At 40.7% G+C, this 15,841-nt stretch overlaps 1 protein-coding gene across 6 annotated transcripts in view; it reads right to left on the reverse strand.

The window, feature by feature from the left end:
* The window catches only part of LOC121389418 (b(0,+)-type amino acid transporter 1-like), a 58,419-nt gene that overhangs the window by 20,565 nt on the left and 22,013 nt on the right, over positions 1-15,841 (reverse strand). For 4 of the 6 annotated variants that reach the window (XM_041521043.1, XM_041521042.1, XM_041521041.1 and 1 more), the window contains 2 exons: positions 13,142-13,314; positions 1,798-1,998 (listed from right to left, as the gene is read on the reverse strand). In XM_041521043.1, coding sequence (XP_041376977.1) covers positions 1,798-1,998; positions 13,142-13,154 — 214 coding nt within the window. In that variant the 5' untranslated portion in view covers positions 13,155-13,314. The remainder of the gene's footprint in view (positions 1-1,797; positions 1,999-13,141; positions 13,315-15,841) is intronic. The other 2 variants (XM_041521045.1, XM_041521044.1) reach the window with 1 other exon arrangement.

A 15,841-nucleotide genomic window follows, 5' to 3' on the forward strand; every position in this document is an offset into this window, starting at 1 on the left:
AGGCGGAGGGAAACAACCGGGGACACCTTGACCAGAGTGAAGAGCACAGTGACAGTGATGAGGAGCCAATAGCGGCCGGCCCAGCCAAGAAAATGAAGACCAAGACCAGGCCTGTGCAGACAACATCCGTGTCAGAACTTCTGACGGACGAACAGGAGACCGAGTTGGCGGAGTGGTTTTCGGAACACCTAATCTTTTGGGACAAAACCAAAAATGATTTCAAGCAGGCTGAGATGAAGGAGCGGCTGCTGAATGACAAGGCAAAGACATTTGTTGGGCTGGATCTGGTGGGGAAGAATCTACGTACATGGTTCACCACACAGAGAAGCAATTATGGGAGGTGGGGGGACTGCAAGAACGTGAAGTCCGGGTCGGCGAAAACCCATGTCACGAGTAGGAACAAGCGGGTCCTCGCCAACTTCTCCTGGTTGGAGGGCCACGTGCTAGTGAGGACTGTGACCAATCGTCTGACGACAGCGCCGTACAGCCCGGCACTACCGTTTCTTCCCAGTCTACCAAACCCAAAACGCTCTTCTTCTTCTTCTGTGATCTTGTTCTTGACTCTTTCTCAGCAGAACAGCTATAGCGATCATGTCAACGTCAATGCCATCTTGCTCTTGGCGCCTCCTAAGCCTTTGGGGTGGAATCAGCGCCATGATGATTACTCTGAAGAAGTCGGATCAAACTGATGATGATGAAGTGATGACTGGGGTTTATATACCCAAAACGTAGCTACCCCCAAAGTAGCTACGATGACTCACGAGGACGCAGGATGATCCTGCGACGGTCCTACGATGGTCCTACGATGACCTACGACGTTGACCATCGTGGACCATCTTTTGAACATTTCAAAAGATGATTTTCCAACCTACGATGGCCCTCGGAGGCCACAAAATCGTACGTCGACGCAGGATGGGCTCCACGATGCTCCACGATTCTACCATCGTAGCCCATTGTATACCAACGCAGGCTCTATGGGACCATAGCTTTAGTTGTTAATCTGAGGCGTCTAAGTCTGGAGTTGGGGAAGTTAAGCTGTATCCTAACCGGCCGCGAGCGACGCGAGTGATTATTTTAGAAATCATTTATTTCAACTGCCGTATCCTAACCGCAAGCGTACGACGCGACATATAAATATGTCGCGTCGCGCGCGTGTAGTTAGGATACGGCAATGGAAATCCAATGATTTCTAAACTAATCGCTCATATCGCTCACATCGCTCGCGTCGCTCGCGGCCGGTTAGGACAGAGCTTTACAACGCAACTGTCGAGTTGGCCAACTTTCTGCTGGCAGTTGGTAGTCTTACCCTAGCATAACGTTCGCTAATTATTTTATTGGTTTCCTACCCGTGTTCAGCAACAGTGAGCGACGCTAACTATTAGTCCCCAGTGTAGTTGATCTTATGTCATGACCTGTCTTTGGGAAAGTACATATAAAAGATCCCGTACTGCTAATAGGAAAATGTCGCGGGTTTTCTCTATGACTACAAGTGAAAATTATCAAATACTGGAGCTGCTCACCTAGACCGGCCTAGGTGGTGTCGTGGTTGAGCCATCGGATATAAGGCTGGCAGGTACTGGGTTCGCAGCCCGGTGCCGGCGCTCCCGCCCAGAGCGATTTTTAACAACTCAATGGGTAGGTGTAAAGCCACTACACCCTCTTATCTCTCACTAAGCACTAACAACTAACCCTCTGTACTCAACAGACAGTCCAGATAGCTGAGGTGTGTGCCCAGGAAAGCGTGTTTGAACCTTAATTGGATATAGGCAGGAAAATAAGTTGAAATGAAATGCTCACCTATCATGGTTCCCACGATGAGAGCGGTGCCGCTGACGAGGCCGACGTTCCTCTGTAAGCGAACCCCTTGGCCTCCGTCGGATTCATACGTCACGCTTACGTCATCGTTGGTCGTCATCATGCCGTCATCTTCGGTCGTCACTATGCCATCATGTTCGGTAGCCATCTTGCCGGTACCTTCTGAGTCGACTTTATTAGATTCTGTAGCAAAATAGGGTAGAATATGCTACCTTTTCCAAACAGGTTTGACAGAGATTTATGAGTAGAGGGTGTCTCTTCAACCAATTGAATTGTGTTTAATACATGTATACCCTTTCATAACCATATTTATTAAAAGAGACGTGAAACAATACAACCATTCAAAGATTTTTAATTTGTTTTTAATATTTTACAATCCATATAAAAAAAAATCTTTAAAAACGTAGCCACATATAAACACACGGAATTATTAACACGAAAATCTCAATAAATGATTTAAGCTAAAGTATAACAAGCATTCTAACGTGCCATAAAGAAAATATTCATGATTTCCTTTGGTTATAAAATCTGAACCAGTTTAAGACCAAGCTTTGCTATGTTATCTCCACAACATTCCAGACACGTTAATCGGAGATTTGGGAAGTAAAAGTGAGTGGAACCATCCCATCACCAAACATGATGTGTTATTATTTTTATGCTGCAAATAATTATTTGCAAGGACGGGTCCAAGAAAGGTGATATACCCAAAAGCCTCGTCTAGATTCGCCACTGAGATTTATACAAACTTGTACAAACATCAAACTCCAAAAATATAATAATTTGAGTGCATACAACATTTATTAAAGCCCACGTTTAATATAGGCCGAGGGAGTGCATATTAATCAGAGGGAGTGCATATTACACATAATAATATAGACTGGGGGAGTGTATATCACATGTATAATATGCACTGGGGAGTGCTTATTCCACGTATAATATTGACAGGGGAGTGCAAGTCCAGGGGAGTGCACATTATATGTGACACCGGCTCCCACCCAGAGTGAGTTAAACAATTCTGTGGGGTTTTGTAGTAAAACGAAACATTGTTGCGAGTCAACAGAGATTGTCTTAAATTCCCAATCCAGTATTTATATCAATGGCGTAGCCAGCATGAGGCAGACGAGGCACTTGCCTCGTCTGGAATTACTTCAGATTTATTTTATTTTTCCCCATGACACTGATATTTATTTTACAGGTCTAGGTTTGCCTAGGCGTCTTTATCTCTCTGGCTATATCCCAGTATATAATTATGTAATTGAACCGGACTCATTATAGTGTAGTGCTAAAGTCACATACTTAAGGCTGGTAGGTAATTAGTTCGCCTCCCGGTACCGTCAGAGCGAGTTTAACAACTACATGTGGGTTTCTGTAGTAAGCCATTGTCGAACGTCATCAGATTGAGTTAAAACTCCAATCCACATCTACCGGCATCAGTAGTGTTGTGGTTAAGCCAGCGAGTTTTCAGCCATTGTAAGATATTTCAGATTAACACACCTTTTTTTTTTCTTTTTCTTTTTTTTTTTTTTTTTTTTGAGGGGGGGGGGGGCATTAAATACCATTTTCTTGTCTAGAATATCAGTGTCTGTATATCCAATGTGTTAGTGGTCGTAGGCTAATGTTTGAAACAGTTATTTTTCATTGTACTTCAAAATAAAAATGTTTTCGTACGAACGAAAGCATTAGGATGATAAGAAACACCTTGTTAATACAGAAAATATCTTTAACATGTAATGTTTGTTATCAAAAAGGCTTCGTATGTCGTAAAGCTGTGACAATGGCAGCAAACTCAGGCTCGACCATTTAACGCTAGTAGGTACTGGGTTCGCCTTCCTGTACAGGCTCCCACCATCACCCCCCCCCCCCCCCCCCCTCTCTCTCTCTCTCTCTCTCTCTCTCTCTCTCTCTCTCTCTAACCACTAACCCACTGTCCAGGATCCGTATTCATAAACGTACTTAAGTCAATGTATGATACTTATTTATGTACTTTAAGTATGTATTTAGGTATCATACATTGACTCAAGTACGTTTATGAATACGGAGCCAGGCTCCGTTCAACGAAGCGATCTTTGTCCTAAAATCACACTAACTGCATAACCACCCTATGCATTTAGGTTATCTGAGCGCTAAGATCGTTTCGTGGAACGGGGCCCTGGACAGACAGGTCAGATAGCCGAGGTGTGTGTGCCCAGGAAAGCGTGCTTGAACCTTAATTGGATATAAAGCGAAAATAAGTATAAATGAAATCTGATTACGCCGTCTTGGAGATCGTGTTTGGTAAATCCAACCGAAAACGGGGCAGTATCTAGTATAGTATCTAGCTGATAAGCAGAATGCTCCGAACAGGACGTAAAGGACACCCTACTATGAAAGGGAAGAAGGAAGGAAATGTTTTATTTAACGACGCACTCAACACATTTTAGTTACGGTTATATGGCGTCAGACATATGGTAAAGGACCACACAGATATTGAGAGGAAAGAAAGAAGTGTTTTGCTAAAACGTCTATGTATTTTTGTGTATTGTTGTAAGTCGTAAAACGAGCAATAATACTTCGAAGCGTCCTAATAATTCGTTCAGCGAAATTACTTTTGATATCTTCATTCTGCGTAACAATCAGTTTAATGTTTTCTTTTGATAAAAACTGCTTAAATACCCCTGCGAACTCTGAACCTTTGTCTACTCGAATTTTCTTGGGTACACGTTCGTCTTTTAAAATTGTTTTGAAACCTTCTAACACCGTCTCCGGTTTTTTGTTTACTAGGGGTATGGCCCACAGATATCTCGAAAGAATGTCAATAGCTATAAGCAAGTATCTAACTCCATTGTTGACTTTTGAATGGCGGCTGACGTCCATTAAATCTATGTCAAACATCTGGCCTCAGACCACAATTAATTTCGCTATATGTTTCTATATAGCCTTAGTGGCTATAACATTTTTATTAATATCAGCAGGCCCGTGCAGTTTTGTATGTACCTTTGCCTGCATGGGGGACACATACCCTGAAAAGGACAACCCCTGTTGTCCAGCTCTTTCTCCCAGCATATTGGTTTAAACAGACACACCCTCTAAACCAGGCCGGAGTACACTCATTTTACACAAAAAGCACTACTTTTGCATGGGCCGGAATTACCACAAACAAGTCTCCAATGTCAACAAGTTACACATGTTTACAAACTACATGCTATCCCCTGTCACTTCAGTCAAACAGTTGCCACTTCATAACTGTCTGCCATGAAATAATCACAGTCAAACAGCAGACTACTTGCGCGGTGAAACTTCCGGATTTTGGACAACCAAATGGGAAGATAACTGTAATCTGAGGCCATCTCATCTTTTTTGTTAACCCGTACTCGGAGACGCTTGAATGAACGGCTCGCTGGCTTGTGAAGACTATAAGCATCTTTGTCGTTTAACCACTGTGTTACCGCTTTCAACTTGTACGTTTGTAAACCACGTTTCTTTAAAGCGTAGTGAAATTTCTTCGGTCCAAAGAACGCTCCAGCCTCTCTCGGTTTTGTATAATACTTTTCAAGTTCATTCTTTTCAGTTTCGTTGACCTTAGTTTTCACTTTGAGTACCATGTCTGAACTGAAATAGCGTAGTATATAACGTTAATTTATACACGCATACATGTTTACTTTGCAAGTCGATCTTCCAAACGTAGAATTTTAAGTACTTGTTCTTTTAAAATGTTCATCCACTCTACAGTTTTAAAATTAATATTCAAATAGTCTTTACATTGATACTGACACAAAACAAATCCAGGAGTGTTTAATAAAACGGGATCTGTACAAACGAGACGTTTCCATCTACCAATGACGTCATCTTCGTTCAGTTCAACCCACGCAGTCGTGTAGTAGCGTTCGAGCATATCCTCGTGTGACAGTGTTTTACATGTGTGAGTTCTCTCCTCGTCGAACATGCATCCCATACACATTTCTTTACACAGTCGTTGAACCAGTTTGCATACTTCAAACGAATAACTCAGGGTTAATAAATTTTCCAAAGATTTTCTGTTAGTAACAATATCCACTTCATCCACGAACAAACGAGTTGGACGTATTTTCCTGATAATTATTAACTTGGAACTGCTAGACAAATCGCAGAAAGAACTTTTGGCATCCATCACACATTCAATACGTTTCTTAAACCAGCGATTCGAAATTTTCACTACAGTTTCATCAAGATTGCATTCCGATCGCAACACGTATTTCCAACTAAAATAGACAGCTCGTCTGTTATCACTAGTACTCATCTTCGAACGTAATCACTAGAAGTAATTATACTTTTCTTTATCTTATAACAAAAATTCAAACGCTTTCGTAAAGGGATGAGTCTGATTGGGTACATTTGGATGAATGGAACCGGTTTCAAACAGTTTTCATAAACAAATAGATATTACATCACATTTATAAATACATCCATTCAAAACCCACTTTCAATAACGTCATTTTCAAATGTACTTTTCAAGTGAGCCAATCGCACTCGTTACAACATACTTGAAAGATAACAGATACGCACCGATTTGAACTGTGGTATGTCCTTCAAAGATAAAAGTATGACACGCATGACCTTCAAAGATAACAGGTATGACATGCATGACCTTGAAAGATAACAGGTATGCATGACCTTGAAAGATAACAGGTATGCACCCATTGTACTGGTGGCGTCGGCCATTGTTCCGGCGGTGCACGGTGGCGTTTTCCATTGTATTCCATTGTTGTCCCCGCCACGTATAAAATATACTACTGTCGTATACAACTTCAGTTAATCTGAACGCACCAGTCGTAAGTTGTGAGTTGGGGAAATTACAACGCAACCGTCGAGTTGGCCAACTTCGTCGTGACAGTTGATAGTCTGAGGCTAGCATATATTAGGCTTAAAAACCAGTCTAGCGAGTGTTCGCCCTCCTGAACTTGCCTCCGATTTCGATCAAAGTGATTCAGTCTTGAAATTTACCCACAGTCAATCGGCGTCACTGAGCATTTTTCAAAACAATATTTCATAAAATTATTTTTTAAAGTTTTTAAATTCAAATATTTTAACTGGATGGGTTAAAAAAATTCATAACGTGGTTGCACGTGGACTGTCCTCTAGCATTCTCCGAACCCTTCGAATCCTTCAAATGGGCTGGATTTTAATAATATTGAAATAGACAATGTGTTTTAGCTGACGTTTGCTAACACATGCAAATGTTTTGCAAACATTTAGAACAGCATTAGGTAAAAATTATCGAAGGTGATTTCTTTTTTTTAAATTGTTGACTTCGAAGCCACGATTCAGTTATTTACGAAAACATCAATATGACAATAATGCTTAGCACACATCTACAGACTAACGCCGACTTGACAATCGTGTCTGCAGGGCAAATATCTAATCTCTAGTCCACCCCCACCCCCCCCCCCCCCCCCCACCCCACCCCCCCCCCCCCCCCCCCCCCCCCCCCCCCCCCCCCCCCCCCCCCCCCCCCCCCCCCCCACCCCCCGATTAGACTGTCGCGACGGCTGGTGTGTTCAGGTGCAGATTTCCAGACTACTGCCGACTCTACAGTCGATTCGGCGTTACTCGGCAGGGGTGCACCAAGCATTACATAACTGCTTGAATAATGTTGCCTGCTTTTTTGAACAAATGCAATGTATATTTTTTATGGCAATATTTTAGGCCACCGAACGCCTCTCTGCCTTTCAAATTTTAGACGCCTTGAAGTTCTCTGACAAGACACACACTCTACTGGAAGATAGACTCGGGGAGAACAGATTCTGTTCACAGGCTTTGAAGTTCTCTGACAAGACACACCCTCTACTGGAAGATAAGACTCGGGGAGAACAGATTCTGTTCACACGCCTTGAAATTCTCTGACAAGACACACACTCTACTGGAAGATAGACTCGAGGACGTCGTATTCTGTTCACACGCCTTGAAGTTCTCTGACAAGACACACTCTACTGGAAGATAGACTCGGGGAGAACAGATTCTGTTCACACGCCTTGAAGTTCTCTGACAAGACACACTCTCTACTGGAAGATAGACTCGGGGAGAACAGATTCTGTTCACACGCCTTGAAGTTCTCTGACAAGATACACACTCTACTGGAAGATAGACTCGGGGAGAACAGACTGTTCACACGCCTTGAAGTTCTCTGACAAGACACACACTCTATTGGAAGATAGACTCGGGGAGAACAGACTCTGTTCAGACGCCTTGAAGTTCTGTAACAAAGCACAAACTCAAGTGGACGATCCGAGAGACAGTTTGTGTCATAATCATAAATTAGTATTACATGTTGGAGTTGCAAATAACAACCTACAAACCAACTTGTGACTTCTGTTACTCATTTAAACAAAACAAGAAAAATTACACTGTGTTAATAGGTTTAAAATCTCTTATAACTCAATAGGAGTGGCTTGTGTACTTTTATTATTGTATTGCTGTATTATTACTGTTGAACTGTTGATTTTATTTTAATCTGTACACAAGGTGAGACGTAAATCAATAATTTGTCTGTCTGTATGTCTGTCCAATAGACGATGATTAATAAATCAATATGCTCTAAAATAAACTTTAACTTTTAAAACGTTTAACTCGACCATTACTTTGGTGAATCTAATGCCATACCAACTTCTTGAATTATATGCCTCAGTTCAGACAACTAAGTCTGGACTTTAAAGGTTTTATAGTCAATGGCTATATAAACAATCAATATTATACAATGTGGTGGTTACCGGCCTCGGTGATGTAGTGGTTTAGCCATCCGATATAAGACTGGTAGGTACTGGGTTCGCCTCCCGGTACTAGCTCCCATCCCGAGTTAAAGGTAGGTGTAAGGCCACTGCACCGAATTCTCTCTTACTAAGCTGTAACTACTAATCCTCTGTCCTGGACACAGTCCAGATTGTTTAAGTGTGTGTCTAGGACAGCGTGCTTTGTTTACTTTTCTGGGTGGTTTGTGGAGATGGGCTTGAGTGTGTTTTCGGATATTTGTAATGGTGTGTTTGTTGTTGGTGGTGATGTTGTTTAGTGTGTTATTGATGTTTTAGTTGTTTTTGTTTGTTTGTTTTGTTTTGTTTTGGAGAGGGTTTGAGTTGGACACAACAGATATAAGTGGCGTCAAGGTTTGTAGGTAACGTTATCATGTAGACAGATGAGCGATCCCAGTTTTCAGACATGACCACCGACATAAGCGGTCAAAAGTTCACTGCATTCTTGTGGGTACAGACGACTGGAGATTTCAATAAATAAGCGACAAGGCGGGGACGGTTCCATGATTGTGTGAGGGGTTGGGGGTAACAAAATTCTAAAGAGGGCAACTTGATTTTGTTAAAAGCAAATGAGCCGAGCTCTCAAAGGTCTCTAGGGGGTTTTGGGAGCATGCTCTCTGAACTTCTTAAAATAACGATCCCCATAAACGCGTTTTCAGGGTAATTTAGTGTTGAATATTTTTTATGAGGAATTTTTAAAAAGAACAGGCATTAAAAAGGGCATTTCAAACGGTGGGTGGGGGTCACAGGACCCCTGTAACCCCCATTGGGTCTGCAGTGTTTGTTAATAGCTGTTATCTCGAAGTGTTTGTTTATTGATGTAATCTCAAAGTATGTGTTAAAGTTTTAATCTCGCAAAATTTGTTTAAAAGCAATACAGATCTCACAATGTTTGTCTGGTAATGTCAGTTTAAAGCTGTGTTATCGCAGTTTGTTTAAAGCGGCAATCTCAGTGTTTGTTTAAACTGCAATTTCACAGAGTTGTTTAAAGCGGCAATCTCAGTGTTTGTTTAAGCCGCAGTTTCACAGGGTTGTTTAAGGCGGCAATCTCAGTGTTTGTTTAAGCTGCAATTTCACAGTTGTCAGTCTCAGTGTTTGTTTAAGCTGCATTTCACAGAGTTGTTTAAAGCGGCAATCTCAGTATTTGTTTAAAGGTGCAGTCTCGCAGTTTGTTTAAAGCGGCAGTCTCGCAGTTTGTTTAAAGCGGCAGTCTCGCCATGTCAGTTTAAAGTTGTATTATCGCAGAGTTTCTTTAAAACTGCAGTATTGTCTTTCCCAACTGCGCTAGTAATTTAAATAACATCCACCCCTTTATTTTCGATTGATTTGAAATGAAACGCCTCCTGATGTAAAAATCAGTGCGTGTGTTAAGACGGGAGCCACAAGTCACGGTTGCCAGTGACATATAATAGATGATATCCAACAGCGTGTTACAATTATCCCATTTCTACATGTTTATTCACATATTTATATAGCATGTCACGGGTCTTCACGTGTGTCTAGTACTCACCAAGCTGACTTGAGCAGCTAATAAGAAACCGTGTTTAATACTTCTTATATACTTTAGGTATGGTATGATTAGTCAGTCTGATTAATTTAAATGTATATGTATGTATGTATGCATATTATATGTATGTGCATTTATATGTGTATTTTTATATTGTATTATCCTGCTCTTCGCTATATTGTGCAGTCATTGTATGTAAGGTATGTGGTTATTTTGTACCGATGAGCTGTAAAACTCTAGGTAAATATAGAACTTAACTGAAAATATACATATACGTACGTATTTACGTACACGCATCACGTACACTAACACATGATATATGCAAACACGTACATGTATACGTATATTCAAACACATACACACACACACACACACATACATATATATATATATACACTATATATACACTATATATATACATATACAGATATATATATATATAGATATATATATATATACATATATACATATATATATATACACACATATATACATACATACATACATACATACATACATACATATATATATATATATATATATATATATATATATATATATACATATATACACACACACACACACACACACACATATATATATATACACACATACATATACATACATACATACATACATATATATATATACACACATACATATACATACATACATATATACATATATATATATACACACATATATACATACATACATACATACATATACGTGAATACGTGACAGAATAGACAAGATGGCAGAGACCCGAGCATTCATCACCTTGAAAGATCATAAGGACAATTTTGCCACTAATCCAAGTTGCAGACTCATCAATCCAGCAAAAAGCGAAATCGGTAGGATCAGCAAAATTATGTTAGACCGAATAAACAGTGAAACACGACTCAAGACGCAAATGAACCAATGGAGAAACACTTCCGCTGTACTTGAATGGTTCTCAGCTCTGCATGATAAAAAAGAACTATCCTTCCTCGTATTCGACATTGTGGACTTCTACCCTTCCATAACACCTGAACTACTCGACAAGGCATTGAAATGGGCGAAGAAATATACAGTCATCCCAGATATAGAATACGCAACTATCATGCATGCAAGAAAATCACTACTTTTTGACAACAAAGAACAGCCATGGGTGAAAAATTACACTCCCAATGCATTCGACGTCACCATGGGCGGATATGATGGAGCGGAAGTGTGCGAACTAGTAGGACTCCTCATCCTACACACAATTCAAACAAATACCTCCAACATGAACGTCGGACTGTACAGAGATGACGGTCTAGCAGTTCTACGCAGAAGTTCAGGAAGCCAAGCAGACAGAATGAGGAAAATGCTCATCAAAATATTCAAAGATCTTGGCCTAAAGATCACCATCCAGACCAACCTGAAAATAGTCAACTATCTGGACACCACCCTGAACCTTGAAACTGACTCCCACAAACCCTACAGGAAACCCAACAACGAACCCGTTTACATCAACGTCAGCTCAAACCACCCACCCGCAATCACGAAGCAAATACCAAAATCAATCGGCAAACGAATTTCCCTTCTGTCTTCCCATGAAGACTACTTCGCGGAAGCTGCACTAGGGTACAACAAAGCGCTGAGGGCAAGTGGCTACACAGTAAACATCCAATACGACCCGCCTAAACATAGAGAACAACCAGACACAAAGAAAAGGAAAAGACCCAGAAAAATCACATGGTTCAACCCCCCATTCAGCAAGAATGTGAAGACAAACGTCGGTAGCGTGTTCATCAAACTGATATCCAAGCATTTCCCAAGTAATCACAAGTACCACACATTGTTCAACAGAAACAACCTGAAAATCAGCTACAGCTGCATGAAAAACTTCGGAGCAATAATCAAAAGCCACAACACGAAAATCACCCAGAGCTCAACCGATCCCGCACAAAAAAAAGTCTTGTAACTGCAGACAGAAGAACGAATGCCCCCTGAACGGCAACTGCCAAACTAGCTCCCTCGTATACCGGGCAAACGTGGCATCTGGTAAGACTGTCAGATCATACATAGGTCTTGCTGGAGGTACATTCAAGGAGAGGTTTAACAACTACACTAAATCTTTCAAATATGAACGCTATGAAAAAGAGACAGAACTGTCAAAATACATCTGGGAACTCAAACGAAAAAAAACCGCCTATCACATCAATTGGGAAATCGTCAGGAAATCGGACACACGGAAACGCAGCTCGGGACAATGCAACCTGTGCATCGAGGAGAAGCTCTCAATACTATTTGAAAAAGGAGACAAGCTACTCAACAAAAGGACAGAACTCATATCAAAATGCCGCCACAGCAACAAGCCGAGAGTCTCACGACTGACGTGCCATGACGTCAGGAGCGCACCGCCGCGTACACACAGAGTGACGTCACCTTAACTGTCACAATTATAAACACTCATCTGATGAAGGCGAGGAGCCTATATATATATATATATATATATAGGCCTATATATACATATATACATACACACACACACACACACACACACACACATATATATATATATATATATATATATACACATACATACATACATACAAATATACTTGTGGCTTTATTTGTTATTTTGTTTGTTTGTTGTTTTTAACAAAATAACTCTAAAGTAGCCACATCATGAGAAGTGTTTTTTCTCTAAAATTAAACTAAATACAGGAGCGTATGAAGGAATTTATGCAGGGGTGGGGGAGGGGGTCGAGACATGCTACCCCGAAAAAATACTCCTTTTTTTAAATGTAGGAGATTAAATTAATGTTGGAGTGGGGGGTTATCGTGTTTTTAAAGTTAATGTAATTGTGGTTTTTATAGTATGTTATATCCATCAACTTGGTGACTACTACCAGATCCCGATGGTCCAATATATATCTGCCTCGGAACTGAATGCAGACGCAGATATATACTATATAGGGTCTACTGTATCTATAGGTCGAAGGAATTATTCCTTACACATTTATTGGCTGCGTGCAAATTTCCGAAAACATAGTTCTAACATATCAACAACAGTAATTATTTTGTTCGGTACCTTGTTTTGCCATTCCAACGAAATAACACTTTCCGTACAGCAAACTGCCTTTATAAAAATGTTCCTGCAAATTCTGAGGAAACACACCAACCAGACGGCACCATTTGTTGTTGTTTTTCAACCCGTTATAGAGAATTCCATGTGCGTATCACGAACTGGTTTCCTTTGTTCACCTACGAAAACAGAAATAACTGAAAACAGTGCGAGACTGTTGGTTAAATTTCCCGAAACACCAAACGTCAAAGCAACATACTGACAAACAGGTTATGTTGCATCATCTAATAAACGTACTCATTGCTAAAAGATAATAATCCAGCGATAGCATGTGCGCTCCGCACGGCTAGAGGACTTGCCTCTTTGGTGAGAAATTTGCATATTTAGGTCACACACTGACGTTCAGACTACGATAGTGCTTACCGACTTCACACACAGCGGTGAACGCGATTTTGCAGCAGGGAATGGGCAAAAGCCAGAAGGCCAGGGTCCGCTAATGGATAATGTCATTCATTCAACCTTATTTTCATACTTATATCCAATTAAGGTTCAAGCACGCTGTCCTGGGCACACACACAGCTATCTGTTCAGGACAGTAGGTTACTGGTCAGTGGTTAGTGAGATAGAAGTCGGTGTGGTGGTCTTACCACTACCCACTGGGTCGTAAAAAATCGCTCTGGGTGGGAGCCGGTACTGGGTTGCGAACTCGGTACCTACAAGCTTTATGTCCGATGGCTTAACCACGACACCTCCGATGTCGATGTCATGCGCCAGACACGGCGTGGATACAGGAGGGGGAGAGGGGTTGATGCTATAGACGAAAACAATTATTTTGTACTTATTTTAAAGTGCATTCAACGTTAATTGACAAATTTGTATGTATAGACCCCCTAAACAAATGCTTAGATCTGTACCTGCTTTAGGTCCCACCCCCAGTGATTGCAGTGATTTAGTTTCAAACTAATTGTCTCATTGCTAGCCCCTAAGTAACTAAAGTCTAAGTTATTGCATAATCGACAGGTGACACCCTAACAATTAATTGAATCGTATATGAACACTAAAAATATTTAAAGTACATTTGAAAATTGAATTGAATATATAGTTGTAATTTTTCCACTGTGATAGTTCTCCCTCGTCTCAAGAAATACACGTCCCGTTTTCGAAATGTTGTAGCACAAATACACAGTTTCATCTATCAGACAGGTTTTTCACTTGTACCGTAATTTCGTTCAGTCAGTTGGTTAGTGTTCACGTTGTCTGAGGCAATTGTAGATGGGCGTCTTGAGTTCGAATCCAGTCACAGTCAGTGATGGTGTTGTCGTCTGTATAAACGCATATATGGTTTTTGGCTACATGAATGTCAAGCTTACATTTTAAATTTAATTTACTTGTTATTGATAATTAATAATAACAATTGTTAGGTATTGAAATAAGTACATGTACATTTGAGTTAGCATTTAGAAAAGAACATTTTAAACAGAACATTTGTAATGGACATAGATTTGCATGACATTCACAAATTCTTTTTGCCAAATAACCACTCACCGTTATGACAGACCGTATCGCTTGAGAAGTTCCGTTGTGTAGAATTCCGTGTTAAGCTAGTCGTCCGAATTTTGGGTTTTCGTTGACACGAATATTGATACATTTCTGTTGGACCAACAGTTCTGTAAGTTCTATTTCTGTCAAATCCTGATTAGAAAAAGTTCTTTTTCGCAAGATTGTGCTCGTATCAATTATACTTGGTCCAGTTATACTCGGCTGTTCTTGTATGAAGCATCATGTAGATGGTGTTGTGGTCGCTTCGCTGTAGTCAGGTAGATGTTCATTGTACTCGCTTAGCTGAAGGTCGATGTAGATCTTGCTGTTGTACTCATACATTAGGTAATATAGAATTGAAATATGTCGTGGCCATCAACAATCTCAGCTCTGCCATCTACCTTGGTGTACTCGTCTGGCTGTAGAATAAGTAGATTTTAATTGTATACTCTTGACCGAATGCTTCTTAGCTGGATTCGCTTCAGAGTGAGAGTGCTGAATCTTGCCCTGCATCTCCACCAATTAACACAGCGTGATTTACGAATGTTAATGAAGTAACAAAAGTCTCAAGTTGGTGTTGTAGTTTCTTGTATTTTACTTTCCAAACATGAAACATTATTAACAAATTAACAACATGGTGATACAGATAAAATATACAAGTCAGAGCTCTTGGGTGAATGACACACAGGTCTCCCTATAGAGTTGACATTGCGACTGAGACCGCAAGGGTCTTTCCCCCCCCCCCCCCCCAGGTCTCCCCCCCCCCCCCCCCCCCCAGGTCTCACCTCCTCTCCCTGTCTCTGGGTATCTATATATTTTTCTTTCCGTTTTTTCCTTTTATAAGACTTGGCTAAAATGGTTACGTCTTAATGTTCCTTGGGTATTTATTTCCCGTCAATAGCATTTCCCTAGGCACGTACCCAGAGTAAGACCTCTTTGTGAATTGTGTCATATGATAAATGATAATAGTTAACTGCCGACTGCGTAGTAACAGGAGTAATGAAACCATTTGCTCTGGGCCTTGTCTTGACGGATCCAACAAAGTTGACAAAAATGGTTTTGTTTAATTTTTCTTCTTCTAACAATTGAAGTGACTTCTGTTTGCAATTGTGTGTGTGTGTGGCGGGAGGGTGTGTGTGATAAACCTAGTTGTTGGCTAGTATGCAC

Source organism: Gigantopelta aegis, chromosome 14, assembly GCF_016097555.1.
Source record: "Gigantopelta aegis isolate Gae_Host chromosome 14, Gae_host_genome, whole genome shotgun sequence".
In the NCBI taxonomy this organism is placed as follows: Eukaryota; Metazoa; Mollusca; class Gastropoda; order Neomphalida; family Peltospiridae; genus Gigantopelta; species Gigantopelta aegis.